The sequence below is a fragment of the Hordeum vulgare genome, chromosome 2H, assembly GCF_904849725.1.
Source record: "Hordeum vulgare subsp. vulgare chromosome 2H, MorexV3_pseudomolecules_assembly, whole genome shotgun sequence".
NCBI lineage: Eukaryota > Viridiplantae > Streptophyta > Magnoliopsida > Poales > Poaceae > Hordeum > Hordeum vulgare.
Genome location: NC_058519.1, coordinates 156831479 through 156853687, shown reverse-complemented (window position 1 = coordinate 156853687; position 22209 = coordinate 156831479). Strand labels below are relative to the sequence as shown.

At 45.3% G+C, this 22209-nt stretch overlaps 2 protein-coding genes across 2 annotated transcripts; one reads left to right on the top strand and one right to left on the bottom strand.

The window, feature by feature from the left end:
- Positions 1-281: 281 nt before the first annotated feature.
- Positions 282-4969, bottom strand: LOC123425645. The gene is made up of 3 exons (XM_045109343.1): positions 4584-4969; positions 3123-3475; positions 282-3014 (listed from the first exon to the last, which is right to left on the bottom strand). The coding sequence occupies exons 1-3, from the start codon at positions 4789-4791 to the stop codon at positions 282-284; spliced, it is 3294 nt and encodes a 1097-aa protein (XP_044965278.1). The 5' UTR covers positions 4792-4969.
- A 102-nt stretch (positions 4970-5071) lies between these two features.
- LOC123425646 lies at positions 5072-9355 on the top strand. The gene is made up of 2 exons (XM_045109344.1): positions 5072-5390; positions 8884-9355. The coding sequence occupies exons 1-2, from the start codon at positions 5075-5077 to the stop codon at positions 9138-9140; spliced, it is 573 nt and encodes a 190-aa protein (XP_044965279.1). The 5' UTR covers positions 5072-5074; the 3' UTR covers positions 9141-9355.
- Positions 9356-22209: the final 12854 nt, after the last annotated feature.

Below are 22209 nucleotides of genomic sequence, written 5' to 3'. Positions count from 1 at the left end.
AACTGCGTGGCCGTGGAAGAAAACTCTGTCATCAATTTTGTACATGCCACACCAGTTAATAACTAAAAAGTGCAGCTGAGGATACGAGTCTCATCTCTGATAAGTAGAGCCAGTATGCATTTAACCTAGATAAGGCTATCAGGATGTTCACCATTGCTCCCTTCAACAAATGTCTCTGAAGTTTTTGGTAGATCATCTATACTGGCAAAAAGCCCGAGCCCGTCCGCCGCAGAAGCATACAAGCTTGAAGGCTCGGGCAGATCAACCACATCAGCGAAAGGCTAAGGGTTTGTCAGATCAACCACATCAAGCAAGGGTTTGTTGGAGGCAGACGCATTGACCTCTGATGGTGCCGGCGCATCAACCACGTCAAGTAAAGGCCCATCCATGGCAAAGGCATCATCATCTGAGGATGGGAATGTAGTGAACAAATGATCCGAACCAAGGCCAGTAACATCATTGTCAGAGTCCTCCACAGCAGAAATTTGTGATTCAGAATCAGATGATTCGGCAAGCAAGACTTCGAGAGAAGGGCTGCTTGTACTTGTTCTCTTTGCTATGAAAGCCATGCCCAATATGTCATTCTCCTGTGACCCCACAGTTGGGCTTGCATCAGAACCAGCTCCATTGCCCGCAAAAATATCTTCCACATGATTTCCAGTCGTGGCATTCCCTGAACTGGTGGCTTCTCTGGAAGAATCTCCATCAGATGGTTCCATACTACTCAAATCTGACAAGGAGGGTTCTACCTCTGGTTTTCTGAAGCTTTCGCTGGGACCTGAGTGCAAGCTGCTACAGAATACAGAGTCCATCCCACCAGAAAGCCTAATGCTGCTCTTTGTATTCTCCAGAACTCCATCCTCATCTGACAAGGTTTCCGTTGCATTGGTACTGTGCCTGTTAGCACCATTTGCAGGAGCTGCATGGCTTGATGGTTCAAAGGTTGTCTCCATGGATAGGTCAACACAAAATTTTCCGTGTCCCTCATCAACCTCTAAAGCTTTCTTGAGTAGCGAAAGTTGGAAGATTGGGTTCTTCTGGCTTGTTTTGCTGTCACCATCTTCCAAGTTCTTATGTGCTCCTGTCAATGTTCTCTGGAAGGACGGAATTGCAGCGTCATCGTTACCACAGCACACCTTAGAAGTACCATTCCAAAAAACATTCCGTGCCGCCAGAAACTCTGCCAATGGTAAGGAAGGTCTGCTCTCATTCACTTGAGCTGTCTCACCAACAGATTCAAATATGGTAGGAGGTTTTGCCTGAGTTCCGCCATCAACAGACCCGGAGTGTGAAGCAAGCTGAGAAGAATCATCCACAGGTTCAGTGCTTGTGACAAGTGGATTCATGTCTGAACTAGGATCATTGTTCTGTCCATTTACCTGAGTGCAATCATCTATAGATCCTGTATGAGACTGTGAAGGAACGCCCAACAGTACAGTGCTAGCAAATGCCTTCTTGTCCGGAATCATATCAATATTCTGTCCATTTACCTCAACACTGCTACCCAAGTTTGCCTTAGATATAGAAAAAAGTGGAGCCACATCAACCTCCTGAAAAGATATGGAGGTACTAATCTTCTTTGTGTCACCAAAGATTCCATGAAAGTCATCTTTAGTGGATATGTCATGAAGATGTCCATGAGAAGGTAAGGAACTAGAGGAATCAGCAGTATTCCCACAACTTACATTACTGGAAGTGCAAGCAACAGACTTTGAAGGTGATGTTCCTTTGGTGGAAGTGAGAAACGCCTCCAAGGCAGACGCTAATGCACCATCGACGGATACAGGAGTTTTGCCTTTGAAGCTTTTGCTCAGAGTATCATTAGAATTTGTAATGTCATCATCAACATCAACATCGTCAGCTTCTGCTTGTTTATCTTCCTCCACTTCATCCTCTTCATCATTTAGAAATTCAGGAACCTTGATAACTAGACCTGGGGAAGTCTTGCGTCCTCCCTCAAAAGGTAAAGGCCCACTATGAAGCTTCTCACATGTAAACCCAGGTTCAGAGATGAAATCAGGAGCCTTAATTACCCTTGGCACAACATTAGGTCCATGCAAATTAACTGTATTCTCATCAGCCACATCACAATTAGAGTAATCTTCTGAAGAAAATTCTGGTGCCCTCATAACCAAACCCGGCTGCCTGTACATCACAGAGGCAGAAGTTCCAGAATACCCACCATTATTTTCCTTTTGCTGCGAGTTAATTGTATCAGAAAAAATATTTGATGCTGACATTCTTCCAGAAGAACTTCGTAGAGACTGAATCTCCACAGAGAATGAATCAAACTGCTGCTCCAGTCGCTGAAGCCTTGCCTCAATGCTACCGAGGGGACTCATCATTTTGTCCTCAAACCTAGAGCAACATAACTCCACCTTCTCCACCTTAGAGATCAGAGTATCCAGCATTCTCTCAATACGATTGTGCGGAGTAACATTTTCATTCACAATTGGACTAGCCTCTGGATACAGATTTGATACTGTCTTATCCTTTGCCAATGTCACTTGTACATTTTCTGTTGTTTTTACAGGCAACGGAAGAGGCTTGGGATCATTTAACGGTAACTCATGTTGGTTGCTGCCATCATCAAATATCGTGCCACTCTGCGCAGGTGGTTGTCTGCTCTGCACTCCAGCTGGCCTAAATTTGAAATCATTTGTATCATACAGCCCTGCTTCTTTCGCTATGTTTCCGCATGGGATGCTATCTTTCAACGTGCAACATTCAGGAAGTTGGGCTTTCAAGCCATCAGCAAAATATTTCTCATCTATTTTGTAGTCCCTAGATTTGGAAATTTGCATAAGGCCAGGAACAAGCATAGCTAACAAAGAACTACCTCCCATGTTTCCAGGACCTGCTACTGAATCATCACTGCTGGACTCAACAAGATCAGCAAATATGTAGATCTCTTCAATATGCACTGATGTCTTTGACTGAAGTGAAAGAAGACGGACAGTAAGAGATACACATGGGTTTGCATCAGTTATTTCAGCAGTTGCTTCGTAGTGAGCCTGGAATGCACAAAATAAAACAAAATTATAGTAAACATAAGAAGCTAAGAAAAATTCTTTAATAGCGAGTACTAGACAGTGACTGTTGAAAAAAAAAAAGGGAAGTACCAGAGTACTTTTCTGGCAGGTTCCTATTGCATTCCTTTCTTCTTGAGATTCTGGCTTGTAATTTCCAAGAGGAGACTCGGGAATTTTGACTTCAACCCAGCTATCTTCATCACTGCTACTTGTAACACTTTTGGCCTCTTGTTCATGCTTTTCACCGATTGCAGCATTGCTACTCGCCTGAGATACACATTCTTCACCAGGAGGCTGTGGTTCTTGAGCAGCAATTCCACAGCGTACAGTGCATAGATAATCTTTACTTGTATCCTTCAGGTCAGTTGAATAGTATATTTCATAAGTTCGAGCTGTGCTTCGCACGTACACTCTATGAATCTCGTACTTTCCTGTGAAACTAACTGAAGAAAAGAAATGGATAAGATACACTGATAATGAAATGGAAAATGGTTTGATATTTAACAGTAAAATATCGCATGGTATTTCTAGAACAAGATGGAGACTGCCAGGAAACTGTGCCATGAAAGGCACTGTGGTCTACACAGAATGAGACAGAGCCTGACTCCACATTTGCAATGCTAAAAGGATGGATATACAAATACAACGAGAAATAAAAGTATTTCTTCCATTGTTTGTATTCTAACATAAGTTAGCCGTCTGCAATTTATCCCAATTAAAGGAAGGAAATAGATCATGGGAATTTCAACATGATTGATGTTGGGTGAACTATTCATACGGAACAACTTACTTTGATTTCAGGCTACTCGAAGATGTGTAACTAAAGCTGTAAGAAGATGCAGATATATTCCAAAGTGGTACACGAAATACCAATTACTGTGATCATGTGCAGAATACGAAACACCGGAGTATTATATATTTAAGATATTTAAAGCTAAATACTCTTGCTATGGAGATCAAATGCACTTACATTGCCATAGAAGTTATAATTATCTCAAAATATACATCAATCGAATCAATTATAACTAAAGGATCGTGATACATCTTTCTGCTAAATAGAAAGTAGCATAATTGCGGAAATTAATTTCTTGGCATCTTAAGAAGTAATATGAGAGGGTGAATGCACCACCACCAACTGAGATCTTTATAACAGTGAATATAAGATATAGAAACTTATCATACAGTTTGTGAATTCTAGTATGAGCTTGTGAACAAGAACTGGGGCATCGACAATGATATGATAGTCCAATTTCGACGGACTCTGCACTGGAACCCAAAACAGCGATGGCCAGCTTGGGGCTTGGCTTAATACTAGGCCTAGGCCACTAGGGTTTATCCACCCATACACTTACTACCGCAACAGAGCAATTCCCGACAGCGCGTGCATCTGCATCCAATCAGCGACAGGAACCATCGCAACAAAGCAATTCCCGATCAAACCGCGCAAGCTCCTGTCCAGTAGTCTAGAATTCCCAAAAAAGTTTCTAGGACCAGTAATCTAGAATTTTCCCAGAAAATCCAAGAGAGGAAAAAAAAAAAAGGATGACTCACTCGTAACTTCGCAGGGAGTTGGATCCTCGCTGCCGTCGGACGGCGGTCGGGCGAGGACGACGGGCGAGGGGGAAGTCTCGGCGTCGTCTGCGGTCGTCTCGAAGGACACGGCGTCCTCGACCGCCGCGCCTCCCGCTGGGGCCCAGGTGCTAGTCGCCGTCCACGGCCTCCCGGGCTCGCCTCCCGATCCCGACCCCGGTGACGCCATCGCTCGTAGTCGCCGCGACGGCGGGTATCGGCGGTGTTCGCCGTTGGTCGCCTCGCTCACTTCCGGGTTCCGCGAGCGCTCGCTCAGTACGCGAATCTGGTGGAGGGGGATCCGATCTTACGGGCCCTCCAAGCAAAGTGTAGAAGATTTGGGTTGGCCGCGTTCTTCGTCGTCGTCGTCGTCGTACCGTTAGGCCTGTAGTGATGAAGCCGGCTCAACAACCTATATGGGCCTTCCGCGTTATGGGCTTAGGCCCGTTCACGAATCGTTATCCATACCGCGAATGCTCCACCACCGCAGGTGCAGACGATGCTTCCCGAGCGCGCGCGCGGCAAAGAGGATGCAGCTCCGCCTCCTCCCGTTCGCCGCGAGCGCCGTGGCCGGAAGGAGCTTCCTCGCCGCGATCCGTAGGCCGGTGACGGAGAGAAGGACGCGCCTGCTCTGCAACGGGGGCAACTCCTCGTCGTCGTCGTCGGAGAAGGAGGGCGGCGAGGCTAGCCCCGCGGAAGAGGCGCTGCGGCGGCTGGCGGAGCTCGACGCCCAGCTGGAGGGGCTGAAGGAGCCCAAGATGAGGCCGCCGGCGCCCCCTCCTCCCCCGGGTAATCATTGCCTTCTCCCACCCCGTTCTCCTCCTCCCAAGTGCAAGTTGCCTGCCTCTGTGTCCATGCTCCCGTGTTCTCTGAATTGAAAACCGGAGGTCCTGCTGAAAATCTACGGAGAGGAAATGGGCCAGTGTTTCAGTGGACTACGAAAAAGCTACCCGACGGAACCACTTTGACGAATGAATACTCCTGCTTCGGTGCGCTAGTCATTTTCTCAAGCACTCCTACCTACGAACAGGAGAAGTATTGTTTCGTTGCAGGATGCACACGAACTGTTCATTTCCTCGTTTGTTCTTTCGTAGCATGCAGTACCATGTCCTTCAAAGCTCAAGTCAGTGCACTAGCACAGTAGCACCTACTTTACAGCGTAGAGCAATGCTTCTAGATACACCAAGCCACAGTCATCCGTATAATTCGCCAGTTGCTGAGCCACGACAGCACACCTAATCCTCAAGTCGCTTCCTACTTTTTAGTAGTACTACTGTGTGCTTACAGGGTCTCCAACACACCGGGATCATCATGTGTTTCGATAGATCGAATGACATGATACGAGGAAATAAAGCGGGTCACACTCGCAACACTTCTCTGCATTCGCACGAGTCTTTCCATCAACTCATATTGAGAATAGTTCAAATCTTGTTCACGCTCATTCTTAATGATCATGTTATGCATGATCACACACGCATTCATGATGTATCAAACGATCTTTTGATCCTAAAATCTAGTCGATCCTCTCACAATAGCAAGCTGGGCTTGCAGAATACCAAAAGCTTTCTCCATATATTTTTTAGCCGCCGCTTGAGCATTGTGAAAATCAAAAAATTTCTTACCTTGCGGTGCCTTCAACAAATTCATAACTGTTTTTCATCTTGGATAGAAGCCATCCGCAAGATAGTAGCCATAGTTGTACTTATGATCATTTGCTACAAACTCCACCGGTGAAGTTTCACCATTTGCAATCTTAGCCATGAGTGGTGACCGTTGAATAACATTGATGTCATTGCAACATCCGTGCATTCCCAAAAAACATGCCAAATCCAAGTCTCATGATCGGACAGTGCTTCAAGGATTAAAGAGGAACCATTTTTTCTCGACGTGGAATTGCCCATGCCATCCAGCAGGATAGTTTTTTCAACTCTAATGCATGCAATCTATTGAGGCAAGCATACATGGGAACGCGCGAGTTTTGTTGAACACCAGAAGCCTTGTGGTGTCTTCAGCATTGGAAGCTCTCAAATATTCCGGGTCAAACACTTGCACAATTTTAATTGTGAAGCGCTTGACATACATGATGGCTTGACTCTCACCCATGATCAAGTGGTATCAACTAGATCCGCCGGAATACTGGATGCCAACATACGCAATGCGACGATCACCTTTTGGAACGTGGTAGGCCCGAGTTATTCGGCGACATTCCTCCTTTGCTGGAAAAATCGATCACGCCTCACCAGTTTCTCTGCATTGTGTTTGAACAACTCGATGCTCATCCTAAAACGGCGCCAAAAGTATGATGCGGGGTATGCGGGATTCTCCACATTGTAGTTCCTCATTAATGTGTTGTGGGCATCAATCATTTCTCTCCACAATTTCTGACGACCGAAAACCAAACCATCGTGCTTCGGCTTTTTATTGACGTGGATAGCTAGGATCATTAAGATATCCTCCTCCTCTTGAAGATCAAATTCTTCATCAAAAGAATCATAGGACGAATCCATCTACAAACTTGATTCAAAACTATTTTTAAACCACAAACAACATGCACCAAATTCATCTACCAATATAAAGTTAAGCAATACATACCTAGCTTGCAGGTATTTTGTCAAACACCTTGTGGGCGCCGAGCTGCAAACGGCCACCGGGCGCTGTTCGTCGAAGGAACACGGCACTCGAGGGGGGCAGTGAGGAGAGTAGGTAAAGGAAGCAACGGGGGCCACCGGGAGCAGCAGGGGGGCGACGGCGCGCTGGGGAGAGGCAAGGGAAGCGCCGATGGGAGGAACGGGCGAAAACTCCAAAGCCAGCATGGGTGGTTTGTGGTTCGCGTGCGTGTTTGCTTTGTCCATTGCGTTGGAGCATACACATCAAATAAGCCGCGCGCAATGCAATTCTCCCAGCACGGTGGCGTGTTTACCGCGTGCGACATTATTATGCGACTGTTGAATTGCTTCCTTTGCCCGGCGCACATTAGAGCAACTCCAACGGGGCGATCCATTCCGTCCGTCGTCATCCGTTTGGGTCCGCGCGTACAAAAAGTTGGCCCAACGCGCCGACCCAAACGGACGAGCATCGACATTTTGTCCGACTGCCGACCCATTCAGGGGCCAATTTTGAGCCTGATTTGCGTCGGCGCGGACATGAAGCAGACGCGTGCGAGGCGCGCCTACTCCCCTCCCTGGCCCGCCAGTCGGTGGCAAAGCGGCCAATTTTTCCCTTCACTTTCCCTGAACCCTCTCGCGCCCTCTCCCACCGCCATGGACGACGACCTCGAGGTCGCCGGAGGCCTCGCCTCCCTTGCCTCATCCGGCGCCGCCCCCGCAGGCAGAGGCAAGCCTCGCGCCCCCGCAAGACCGCTGCGCCGCCCAAGAAGAAGAAGAAGAAGGAGTTGACCCCGAGGAGCAGGCAGTGGAGTCGGCCAAGAGAAAGGGTCGGATGCACGCGCAGGATGCAAGGGGCGAGGGAGCTGCCGCCGCCGCCATCGTCGCCGCCACGCAGCAGGAAGACACCAATACCCGGGTGAAGGCGGCACGAGGGAGACCTTGTTGTACCTAGGGGTTAAACCCTAGCTAGCACTGGCTTGTCAACGCCGTTGTCGCCGCGCAGCAGGAAGACTCCAATAAAGGTTGATCTGAACACCATGTCACCGAGGAAGAGGCTATGGTTCGAGAAGATGTAGGCCGAAATGCTCAAGTTCGACCAGCTGTGATCTGCGACGAAGATCACATTCCTCTTTTTGTATGCGGGCAAGTGTGTTGGCATGACCACGGGTCGACATGGCGTGGTCGAATATCCACCCATTTTGGTGTGCTGGCATGTGTAACGGACGCTGGCAAGTGTGTCATCATGAATTGCTTGGTGGTAATCTGTAGGCTGGTAATGTATGTCGGCCGCTTGCATGATGCTGGCATGAACTCTTGGACGTTGGCATGATCTATTGCTGGGAGCCTTTTTAATCTCAATATGCGAACATTAAATGGGTCGTCCTTGTTGGATGCACGACCGACCAAAAAAACAGGGTAGACGTGGAATGGGTGGCCGATTCAAACCAAAAAAAAACCCGAACAAAAGCGCGTCCATTTGAATCATTTCGTTGGAATTGGTCTTAGATAATTTTTTTTGGACGCGCGGCCTATTGAGGGTCTTGGTTGGAATAGTACTACTTTGATACTTCCCATCATAGTCCATGCCATTGCTTTGCCTGCGTTATCACATCTCTGCTAACTTCTCTGTACGGGTACTTGTGTATTTACTAGCATGTTCAATTTTGTTAGCACAGATCCTTTCTTGGACCGTGATATGATAATACAGCGGGGGCGCCCGAGTGATGAGCTCCCAGAAATGACCCCGGCCTACGTGACGTTCTCCACTCTAGCAATCTTCATCATCACCATCTTCACCAACGTGGTGTTCAACCTGTACATCAAGCCCTCCGTGGACGGCGCCGATCAGCCGGTAAGGATCCAGAGAGTGCCCCTGGCTGATCCTAGCTTCCAACAGGAGAGTGCCTCTGGCAATTCTAGTGGTAGCTCGTAGACATATGTGCATGACACGATACTACAGTTTGATAGATGGAGTGGAAGAAGGGCTGGGCTGTGCTTCCCAGGTTAACTGAAACCCATGTGCCTCGTATTTGCATCATGATGTATCTATCTATCTAAAACCCACATGCTCTAAACGAGCTACGTTTTGCTGGCCTCGACCTTGAGGGTTCCATTATGGTGTATAAAGATTAAAGCGTTGCACATGCATCCCTGCATGCGTCCATGGACTTCGCCTGTGGTGTGCTGTGCCGTGCTGTGCCGTGTGTGTATATCCATTTTTCTCTTTCGATTAGCAGCTTCCGTCGACTCAATGCATGATGATCAATCAATTACAGCAACAGTGCAACACAATGATGTCCTGGATCGAATATGTTGATTATATCGGCGGTAATCATGGACGCTGAACTCGGAGAGCAAATCGCCTCTGCTTCTCTCGCACTAATAATGAACCAATGGAGAAGCAAAAACTGTTTGCGGTAACATGCTGATGCCGAAATTCCAAAAAATGCCGACATGGATGAGCTGTAGGCAATGGTCGTGTGGCACGCGACAGAAGCGGAGCAGCAGGGTTCTGCGATCCCGTGTTGGCGGTCCCGGGCTCTGCGATCTTCTACTGTGTCGCTACTGGTTTTTCGTTGCGGCTGTTTACGATTTTCTCTCGTTTGTCGTGGTAGTATTTCCCTTCTTTCGTCCAGATTATACACTGGATCTACTCTGGCTTGTCGGCAGTTCCTCAGTTCCCGTAAAGATCACAAATCTTTCTCGTTGGATTTCGCTTTCCTTGTGCGAGATTCTCGGTTGCTTTCCTACCGCAGACACAGTGCAGCTTGGTTTGCCTCCTATTTCATGACAGCTCGAGCCATTTTGATTTTTCATTATTTTTTAAACAAAGGCAAAAAGTATATCTCATTCATTAATTAAGTAGAAAAAATAACTAGTTAATTAACAGAAAATCGGACAAAAAACATCACAATCCGCTGAGCTACCCACATAACAGAACCCACACACTACTCTCACGAGGGCCTCGTCGAGCTAGCGCCATCGTCATCACTTCATTTAGTTTCATTTGAAATGTAATAATACTAGTAATTTTTCACAGCATCTACAACCGGATATCCGTTTCAAACGTTCAAACAGGACGCCTCATCACTAATCGGTTATAAAATTTTGACCCACATGGACCCCTTAAATGAGCCTCAAACGTCTGGCTGACCGGCATCCCTCATATCCAGCCCAAATATGAGGAAGATATGGGAGAGCTCGTGCGTGCCCTTGCACGCGCGTGACGTCGGACCTGATAACCCTACCACATCGTAAGTTGCCTCGAATTCTCCAAACCCTTCCTCCTCCTCCCGCCGCCCTCTAACATTTCTCGCGCCCGGGCCCTCGCCGTCCGGCACCCTTGCTCTCCATCCTCACCACCTGTCCCGATCCATCGACGTGATGTCTTCCATCTCGTCCCCGACTGCCACGACGAAGACGCGGTCTGCCTCGTCCATCGGCGTCCCTACCTTCGCTTCTCTTACAAGCCGGAGAACGTCGCATGTAAGATGCGTTGTCGCCGACAACGAGAAAGGGAGGCAAAGTTGGAGGGCAAGTAGGTGCGGGCATCTTAGAGGAGATGTCTCCCCGGCACGTCGGGCACCCCGCACCCCATCCATCCAAGCGCCGAAGCGGATTGTGTCATCCAACAACCTTGGGACCGAGAAGGATCCGACAGCCGACTGGGCCATTCCGGAGAGCTTTCCGGCCACGCAGAATCCATCGGTCGATGAATATGAGTCGCCGCGGCTCGTTCGGGAGCGGATGAGCACGGGAAGCGTCACTGTCTGGGCTGCACTCAACATGTTCGACGGGATGATTGAACAAGATCAGGTTCGTTTTCTCCTACGTGGTCAAATCTTTAATGTTCTGCATAGATCACTAGTTCGCACATGATGAATGCTTGCAAACCATGAACGTATAGAAGTCATATGTGACAAGCTTGATAAGTGATAGTGAAGATCCGACTGAATTGGAATATGAATTGAAGGATACCACTGCATTTGTACTTGGGGCAGCATCTGATCCCAATCCAAACAAGAAGAACAAGGGCAACATGACTAAGGCAAGAGGACCGACTTTCACAAGATTTGAGGACATCTAGTTGGTCAAATCTTGGTTGGACACAATAGGCACCGAGTAAAAGGAAACCATGTATTGGGAGAAGATTTGAAAGAACTATCATGAACGCAAGGAGCATGTGGAGCCGCACCCTGTCATGACCACCCGTAATGTGACATCTCTCCAACATCGATGGGGAGATCATTCATGAGAAGTGAATAAGTACGTCGGTTACTACTCGCACGGGACACGGGAGGATGCGGAGATTATGTTGGCGGACGAAACCCACTTGAATGTGCATGCAAAGAAGAAGAAAGAGATCAACGACTGTAGGGCGCAGGAGGCAGCGAGGGCGAGTGCGGCAGCGAAGCACCGTGGCCAAGATGCACGCGGAGCACGAAGCCCGGATGCACGCGGAGCTGGCTCCTGACACTGAGGACAAGCTGGACGAGCAGGAAGCATGGATGGAAGCGTCCAGCCAGTGATCAGGCAAGGATGCTTTCTCGCTTGGACATTGGTTTTATTTTAGCATGTTCGGTTTGTTGAACTGTGCTTTAATTTGCCTTTTTGAATTGTGGGATTTGAACAATTTATGTCGGATGATCGACGTGCAAGGATTGCATGGGTCTAAGAATTTCATTTGAGATATTTAAATTGCGACTCAACATATGACATATGAGGGGCTGTCGGGCGCTGTGTGCGGGCTTATAAGGACCGAATTTATCGAGCCCGGGTGTAGATGCTACAATCGAAATTAGCAAATATGACCCCCTAAACAACCGCGGACACATCCGGTCTGTGACCAGGCGTGTCCCTTATTTGTCTGTCCATGCAACCACACTTCTTATTTTCTTTCTTATATGTCCGATCACTTGCACGTGATTGATGGAACGAAAGAGAGAGAAAGAAAATCATGAATAAAGAAAAAAAAGATACATGGTGGGGCCACGTCCTATGTGGCGGACTTACCAGATGCGTTTGCGAACCCTCATATCCTTTTCATGTTTGATATTGATATGATTGTTTTCCTAGATTTTTTTTATATGATGGTTCACGGACAGCTCCGACATATATAAACGATATGAAAAGTCCGCTTAAATCAGTTTTTTTTCTTCTCTTTTGCATCCACAACTATATGAAAGGTATGGTTACAACAATTGAAAAATGGAATTGTCGCATTCGCGATCTCCGCCGGTTCCTTCGTGGATGGGCGAAACACACTGCCGGAATATACAAAAAGGAAAAACTCTGAATGTCTACCCTAATTGATAACCTTGAAAAGATCGTGGGGCTGCGACCATTGGATGCTACTGAGGTTGCTCAAAAGAGCAATCCCAACAAGCAGTTGGAACGCCTATTACGTGAGGAGGAAATCAAATGGTACCAACGGAGCAAGGCAGATCACGTCGCTCTCCGGGTCGATAACACAAAATACTTCCATATGCTAGCCAATGACAAACATAGGAAAAGAAAGAATCTTTGCATTAGATCAGGACGAAGGTCCTATTGAGGGGTATGTACATCTCAGAAACTTTATTACCAGCTACTACAAAGACCTTTTCGGACCGCCCAATCACACACTTGTAGACATGGATGAGTCTACCAGTAATGACATCGAACAAGTGTCGGTAGCAGAAAATGAATTCCTAACCTCACCGTTTTCTGAGGAGGAAATCCGAACAACGGTGTTCCAAATGGAACATAATAAAGCTCCGGGACCGGATGGCTTCCCCGCGGAGTTTTATCAATGCTTTTGGGATTTGATAAAGTCTGGTTTAGTTCAACTTTTTACTGAGCTACATGCCGAGGAACTTGACATTGCACGTTTAAACTTTGGGGAGATCATCCTGCTCCCGAAGACCAAGGGTGCTAATTGGATTCAACAATACAGACCGATTTTCCTCCTCAATGTCAGCTTCAAAATCTTCTCGAAAGTCATGACTAACCGGCTTAACGGGGTGGCCGAACATGTAGTCAATCCCACTCAGACGACTTTCATGCAAGGCCGCAATGTACTAGATGGAGTTGTTGCTCTTCATGAAACCGTACATGAGCTTCACCATAAAAAGTTGAACGGCGTCATCTTTAAAATCGACTTTGAAAAGGCATACGACAAAGTGAAATGGCCCTTTATCTTGAAAACTTTACGCATCAAAGGGTTCTCTCATAAGTGGTGTGGATGGGTTGAGAGTCTTGTGTCTGGAGGAAGCGTGGCCATCAAGGTGAATGATGAGGTGGGCAACTATTTTCAGACCAAGAAGGGGTTGCGCCAAGAGGAGCCCGCATCTCCTATTCTGTTCAACATTGTCGCCGATATGTTAGCCACGCTCCTTCAGAGGGCTAAGTTAGCCGCACAAATCAGTGGGTTATTCCCCATTTGGTGGACGAAGGCCTCTCATCCTCCAATATGCGGATGATACTATTTTGTTCTTGGATCATGACTTAGAAAAAGCAAAAAAAAAACCTCAAACTGCTACTATGTGCGTTCGAGGAGTTGTCTGGTCTAAAAAATAATTTCCATAAGAGCGAACTTTTCTATTTTGGTGATGCCGCTGTAGCGGCATCTTCATATGCCGAAATTTTTGGATGCCAGATCAGGCAATTCCCGATTTGCTATTTGGGTATACCGATCCATTATCGGCGCTTGACTATAGTTCAATGGAAGAATGTGGAAGAAAGACTAGAGAAACGGCTAGCTAACTGGAAAGCCAAACTATTGTCTTATGGGGGCCGTTTAACATTGATCAATTCGGTACTCACAAACATGGTTTTATATATGCTATCTTTCTTCCACCTACCTAAAGGCGTCCTTCAGCGTCTCGATTACTTTAGATCCCGTTTTTTCTGGCAGAGTGATATTGAGACGAAGAAATATAGACTGGCTAGGTGGAATGTATTATGTCGACCTAAGAGCCAAGGGGGACATGGAATCCAAGACCTTGAGATCAAAAATATTGCCCTTCTTAGCAAATGGGTGTACAAACTACTCACTAAGGATGGTGTATGGCAGGAAATCATTCATAATAAATACGTGGGGTCCAAAGCTATTTCTTAGGTATTCTAGAAATCAGATGATTCACATTTTTGGAGTGGGGTAATGAAGGCCAAAGAATTCTTCTTTCAATTCGAGAGCTTCTCGGTCAAAGATGACTCCCAGGTCAGATTCTGGGAAGATATCTGGCTTGGAGCAACGCCCTTAAGTGTGCAATACCCCAACTTATACAGGATTGTCACACACAAGTTCGTCACAGTCAAACAAGCTTTGTGTATTGATAATCCTGATGGGGAACGTCGCATGGGAAACAAAAGAATCCAACGCACACGAAGACCTATTATGGTGATGATCATCTACGAGAGGGAGATCGGATCCACATATCTTTGTAGATCGCTAAGCGGAAGCGTTAATAAACGCGGTTGATGTAGTGGTACGTCTTCACGATCTGTCCCACGATCTGTCCCACGAACCGTCTCAAGATCCGTCCCGATCAAGTGCCGAACGGACGACACCTCCGTGTTCCGCACACGTACAACTCGATGACGATCTCTGCCTTCTTGATCCAGCAAGAGAGATGGGGATGTAGATGAGTTCCCCGACAACGTGACCGTGCTCCGGTGGTGGTGATGATCTATTCCTGCAGGGCTCCGCCCGAGCTCCGCAGAAAACCAATCTAGAGGAAGAACTACGATCTAGAGGAGAGGGCAGCACGTGGCAAAGTTGTGTCTCAAAAGCCCTAAACCTCTAGTACATATAGGAGGAGCGAGAAGGCAGCCTTGGCGCCACAAGGGAGACTCCCTTGGGTCGGCCGAAGTGGAGGAGGGAGGAGTCCTCCTCCAATCCCACTTGGATTACGACTCCTTCCTTAATTTCCCACTTCTTTTGGATTTTCCACTTTTTCCTCATGGGCTTTCCTTGGATGACTTTGTCAGCCCATTATACCTTATTGTGCATCCAATAAACCCATGTGGATCCCTTGGGGCGTGGTGGGCCCACCCAGTGGGCCCCCGGAGCCCATTCGTCACGCCCGGTACACTGTCGGCAATGCCCGAAGACCTTCCGGAATCCAAATACCAACTTCCTATATATCAATCTTCGTTTCCGAACCATTCCGAAACTTCTTGTGACGTCCTGGATCTCATCTGGGACTCCGAACAAAACTTTGGTCACCAACACATATAACTAAATTATACTGAAATGTCACCGAACCTTAAGTGTGCAGACCCTGCGGGTTCGAGAACTATGCAGACATGTCCTGGGACACTCTCTGGTTAAGAACCAACATTGGGACCTGGATGTCCACATTGGCTCCTACATATTCTACGAAGATCTCTATTGGTTGAACCTCTAGGTCAAGGATTCATATAATCCCGTATACTATTCCCTTTGTCCTTCGGTATGTTACTTGCCCGAGATTCGATCGTCGGTATCACCATACCTAGTTCAATCTTGTTATTGGCAAGTCTCTTTACTCGTTCTGTAATACAAGATCCCCTAACTAACTCCTTAGTCACATTGCTTTCAAGGCTTGTTGTGATGTTGTATTACCGAGTGGGCCCCGATATACCTCTCCGTCACATGGAATGACAAATCCCAGTCTTGATCCATGCCAACCCAACAGACACCTTCGGAAATACCTGTAGAGCACCTTTATAGTCACCCAGTTAGTTGCGATATTTGATACACACAAGGTATTCCCCCGGTGTCCGAGAGTTGCATGATCTCATGGTCATAGGAACAGATACATTGACATGCAAAAAACAGTAGCAATAAACTGACATGATCATATATTATGTTTATAGTTTGGGTCTTGTCCATCACATCATTCTCCCAATGATGTGATCCCGTTATCAAGTGACAACAGTTGCCTATGGCCAGGAAACCTTGACCATCTTTGGTCAACAAGCTAGTCAACTAGAGGCTCACTAGGGACAGTGTGTTGTCTATGTATCCATACATGTATTTGAGTTTCGAATCAATACAATTCTAGCATGGATAATAAACGATTATTATGAACAAGGAAATATAATAATAACCAATTTATTATTGCCTCTAGGGCATATTTCCAACAGTCTCCCACTTGCACTAGAGTCAATAATCTAGTTCACATCACTATGTGATTGTAAGGAATCTAACACCCATACAGTTCTGGGGTTCGATCATGTATTGCTTGTGAGATAGGTTTTAGTCCACGGATCTGAATCTTTCAGATCCGTGTGTGCTTTATAAATATCCATGTCATCCTATAGATGTTGCTACTACGTGCTATTTGGAAATATTCCAAATGACTGCTCTACTATACGAATCCGGTTTACTACTCAGAGTTATTCAGATTAGTGTCAAAGCTTGCATTGACGCAACCCTTTACGATGAACTCTTTAATCACCTCCATAATCGAGAAAAATTCCTTAGTCCACTAATTACTAAGGATAACTTTGACCGCTGTTTAGTGATTCAATCCTGGATCACTTTTTGTATCCCTTGACAGAATCATGGCAAGGCACACATCAGGTTCGGTACACAACTTGGCATACTTTAGAGCCTACGACTAAGGCATAGGGGACGACCTTCATCCTTTCTATTTCTTCTATCGTGGTTAGGCTTTGAATCTTACTCAAATTCACACCTTACAACACAGCCAAGAACTTCTTCTTTGCCGATCTATTTTGAACTCCTTCAAAAACTTGTCAGGGCATGCATTTCGTTGAAAGTTCTTAATAAACGTCTTGATCTATCGCCATAGATCTTGATGCACAATGTTCAAGTAGCTTAATCCAGGTTTTCCTTTGAAAAACTCCTTTGAAACTACCCTTTATGCTTTCCAGAAATTGTACATTACTTCTGATCAACAATATGTCAACCACATATTCTTATTAGAAATTCTATAGTGCTCCCACTCACTTCTTTGGAAATACAAGTTTCTCATAAACCTTGTATAAACCCAAAAGCTTTGATCATCTCATCAAAGCGTATATTCCAACTCCGAGATGCTTGCACCAGTCCATAGAAGGATCGTTGGAGCTTGCATACTTGTTAGCATCCTTAGGATCGACAAAACCTCCAGGTTGTATCACATACAACCTTTCCTCAAGGAAACCATCGAGGAAACAATGTTTTTGACATCCTATGTGAAATATTTCATAAATAATGCAACAACTGCTAACATAATTCCAACAGACTTTTAGTATCACTACGAGTGATAAAGTCTCATCATAGTCAACTCTTTTGATCTTGTCGGAAACATCTTTGCGACAAGTCGAGCTTTTCTTAATGGTGACTTTTCACCATCATCCTTTTAAAGATCCATCTGTACTTAATAGTCTTACGACCATCAAGTAGTTCTTCCAAAGTCCACACTTTGTTTTAATACATGGATCCTCTCTCGGATTTTATGGCCTCCAACTATTTGTCGGAATCCGGGCACACCATTGCTTCTCCATAGCTCGTAGGTTCATAGTTGTTCAACAACATGACCTCCAAGACAGGGTTACCATACCACTCTGTAGCGGTACACGACCTTGTCGACCTACGAGGTTTGTAGCAACTTGATCCGAAGCTTAATGATCACTATCATCAGTTTCCACTTCAGTTGGCGTAGGCGCCAGAGGAACAACTTCCTGCGCCCTTCTACACACTGGTTGAAGTGACGGTTCAATAACCTCATCAAGTTCCACCACCCTCCCACTCAATTCTTTCAAGAGAAACTTTTCCTCGAGAAAGGACCCGTTCCTAGAAACAAACACTTTGCTTCTGTATCAGAGATAGGAGGTATACCCAACTGTTTTGGGTGTCCTATCGGACGGGGTTATAGCCCTAGGGTAGGGTCATAGGCCTGACCTATAAGTCCTACCCAAGGGCACCTCATTATTAGCTTAAGGATCGCAAGATACTTACCAACTGGATTAAGACAACCTCTGATCCACTCGGTAAAGAACCACTCGGAAAATTACCTAATGCTCGACGACTGGATTCCACTCGATGAAGACCAGAAGCCAGTCGACATAGAAGGCCAGAAGCCACTCCAGAGAGGCTAACGGTCAGACGTTATACTATCGCAGTTAATGTCATTTATGGCATACGTTACCTGTAACGTATGCATGCAATCTCATTTATTGCACCCTTGAAGGCTGGACACTTATAAGGGGCAGCACACTCTATATAACCCGCCCCTCCCCCTGGCACAAGAGTTCGCATTCTGTAATGATGTCTACTACCCAACCTTCTCCTTGTATACGTTGTTGGGCCTCCAAGTGCAGAGGTTTGTAGGACAGTAGCAATTTTCCCTCAAGTGGGTGACCTAAGGTTTATCAATCCGCAGGAGGCGTAGGATGAAGATGGTCTCTCTCAAGCAACCCTGCAACCAAATAACAAAGAGTCTCTTGTGTCCCCAATACACCCAATACAATGGTAAGTTGTATAGGTGCACTAGTTCGGCGAAGAGATGGTGATACAAGTGCAATATGGATAGTAGATATAGGGTTTTGCAATCTGAAAATATAAAAATAGCAAGGTAATTAATAATAAAAGTGAGCACGAACGGTATTGCAATGCGTGGAAACAAGGCCTAGGGTTCATACTTTCACTAGTGGAAGTTCTCTCGACAATGATAACATAATTGTATCATATAACTAGCCCTCAACATGCAACAAAGAGTCACTCCAAAGTCACTAATAGCGGAGAACAAACGAAGAGATTATTGTCGGGTACGAAACCACCACAAAGCTATTCTTTCTGATCGATCTATTCAAGAGTCCGTAGTAAAATAACACAAAGCTATTCTTTCTGTTCAATCTATCCTAGAGTTCGTACTAGAATAACACCTTAAGACACACATCAACCAAGACCCTAATATCACCTAGATACTCCATTGTCACCTCAAGTATGTGTGGGCATGATTATATGATATGCATCACACAATCTCAGAATCATCTATTCAACAAACACATAGAACTTCAAAGAGTGCCCCAAAGTTTATACCGGAGAGTCAAAACGTGTGCCAACCCATATGCATAGGTTCCCGATGTCACGAAACCCGCAAGTTGATCACCAAAACACACATCAAGTACTCACATGAATATCCCATTTTCACCACAGATGGACACATACAAGACATACATCAAGTATTCTTAAAGACTGGATCCGATAAGATAACTTCAAAGGGGAAACTCAATTCATTACAAGAAGGGAGAGGGGGAAGAACATCATAGGATCCAACTATAGTAGCAAAGCCCGTGGTACATCGAGATCATGAGATCTCAAGAACACGAGAGAGAGAGATCAAACACATAGCTACTGGTACATACCCTCAGTCCCGAGGGAGAACTACTCCCTCCTCGTCATGGAGATTGCCGGGATGATGAAGAAGGCCACCGGAGATGGATTCCCCCTCCGGTAGGCTGCCAGAATGGGCTCTCAATTGGTTTTTTGGTGACTATAGAGGCTTGTGGCGGCGGAACTCCCGATCTAGCTTTATTTCTGGATGTTTCTGTGTTTATAAGACCAGATGGCAATGAGAACAAGTCAGGGGGACCCACGAGGGAGTCACGAGCCCCCCAGGCGTGCCCAGGGGGGTGGGCGCGCCTCCCTGGCTCGTGGCTTCCTTGGGACTCCTCTCCGGTATCTTTTTTTTTTTTGGTATTTTTGATATTTTCCACAAAAAATCACGGCGAAAATTTTATTCCGTTTGATATTCCTATCTAAAAAAGGTCAAAAACGGCACTGGGCTCTAGGTCAATAGGTTAGTCCCAAAAATAATATAAAATAGCATATTCATGCATATAAAACATCCAACGTTGATAATATAATAGCATGGAACGACCAAAATTATAGATACGATGGAGAGGTATCAAGCATCCCCAAGCTTAATTCCTGCTCGTCCTCGAGCAGGTAAATGATAAAAACAGAATTTTTTATGTGGAATGCTACCTAACATATATTGTAACATGAGTATTCATATCCATATGATTTAAAGCAAAAAGTTTAATATTGACATAAGAACAATAATACTTCAAGCATACTAACAAAGCAATCATGTCTTCTCGAAATAATATGGCCTAAGAAAGTTATCCCTACAATATCATATAGTGTGGCTATGCTCCATCTTCCCCACACAACGTATTTAAATCATGCACAACCCCGGTATTAGTCAAGCAATTTTTTTCACACTTTTACTTTCTCAAACCTTTTCAACTCTCACGCAATACATGAGCGTGAGCCATGGACATAACACTATAGGTGGAATAGAATATGGTGGTGGTTGTGAGGCAAAAAGGAGGAGATGGTCACATCAACTAGGTGTATCAACGGGCTATGGAGATGCCCATCAATAGATATCAATGTGAGTGAGTAGGGATTGCCATGCAAGAGATGCACAAGAGCTATAAGTTTAGGAAAGCTCAAAAAGAAACTAAGTGGGTGTGCATCAAACTCGCTTGCTCACGAAGACCTAGGGCTATTGAGGATGCCCATCATTGGAATATACAAGCCAAGTTCTATAACAAAAACTCCCACTAGTATATGAAAGTTACAATATATAAGACTCTCTGTCATGAAGATCATGGTGCTACTTTGAAGCACAAGTGTGGTAAAGGATAGTAGCATTGTCCCTTCTCTCTTTTTCTCTCATTTTTTTTGTTTGGGCTCTTTGGCCTCTCTTTTTTTCTTTTTCTTTTTCATTTTCAATTTTTTGTGGGCTCTTTGGCCTCTTTTATTTTATTTTTATAGTCCGGAGTCTTATCCCAACTTGTGAGGGAATCATACCTTCCTTCCTTTCCTCACATGGGACAATGCTCTAATAATGATTATCATCACACTTTTATTTACTTACAACTTGATTCTTAGAACAAAATATATGACTCTATATGAATGCCTCCGGCGGTGTACCGGGATGTGCAATGACTCATGTGTGACATGTATGAAAGATATGAACGTGGCTTTGCCACAAATACGATGTTAACTACATGATCAGGCAAAGCAATATGACAATGATGGTGCGCGTCATAATAAACGGAATGGTGGAGGTTGCATGGCAATATATCTCGGAATGGCTATAAAAATACCATGATGGGTAGGTATGGTGGCTGTTTTGAGGAAGGATATATGGTGGGTGTAATGCACCAGCAAAAGTTGCGTGGAACTAGAGAGGCTAGCAATGGTCGAAGGGTGAGAGTGCGTATAATCCATGGACTCAACATTAGTCATAAAGAACTCACATACTTATTGCAAAAGTTTTATTAGTAACCGAAACAAAGTATTAGACGCATGCTCCTAGGGGAAGGGTTTGTAGGAGTTAACCATCGCGCGATCCCGACCTCCACACAAAGGATGACACTCAATAAAAACATCATGCTCCGACTTCCTAATATAGCGGTTCATCATATGTGCATGCTACGGGAATCACAAACTCTAACACAAGTATTTCTACCAATCCATAATTACTAACTAGCATGACTCTAATATCACCATCCTTATGTCTCAAAACTATATGCAAAGAATCAAACTTCTCATAGTACTCGATGCACTCTATATTAAATTTTTATTATATCCCTCTTGGATGCCCATCATATTAGGACTAGATTCATAACCTAAGCAAATTACCATGTTGTTTAAGACTCTCAAAATGATATAAGTGAAGCATGAGAGTAAAAGAAAAACTATTCCAAAAGATATAAGTGAAGCTCAATGAGTAGTGAATAATTATTTGGCTATGTGAATACTCTCCCATCTAAGAACTTCAGATCTGAAGTACCTTATTCAAACAAAATAAAATGACACTTCAAGGATAGCACGAATCATGTGAAGAAGCAAAAACTTAGGTTCAACCGATACTAATCGATAATTGTTTGAAGAAGAAAGGTGGGATGCCATCCGGGGCATCCCCAAGCTTAGGTGCTTGAGACTTCTTTAAATATGAATTGGGGATGCCTTGGGCATCCCCAAGCTTGAGCTTTTGTGTCTCCTTAAT

Coding starts and splice junctions, on each gene's coding strand:
- LOC123425645 (XM_045109343.1), bottom strand. CDS start 4,791: ATGGCGTCACCGGGGTCGGGATCGGGAGGCGAGCCCGGGAGGCCGTGG. Junction 3,476..4,583: donor AACTCCCTGCGAAGTTACGA/GTGAGTCATCCT, acceptor TCTTTTCTTCAG/TTAGTTTCACAGGAAAGTAC. Junction 3,015..3,122: donor CCTGCCAGAAAAGTACTCTG/GTACTTCCCTTT, acceptor TGTGCATTCCAG/GCTCACTACGAAGCAACTGC.
- LOC123425646 (XM_045109344.1), top strand. CDS start 5,075: ATGCTCCACCACCGCAGGTGCAGACGATGCTTCCCGAGCGCGCGCGCG. Junction 5,391..8,883: donor GGCGCCCCCTCCTCCCCCGG/GTAATCATTGCC, acceptor TTGTTAGCACAG/ATCCTTTCTTGGACCGTGAT.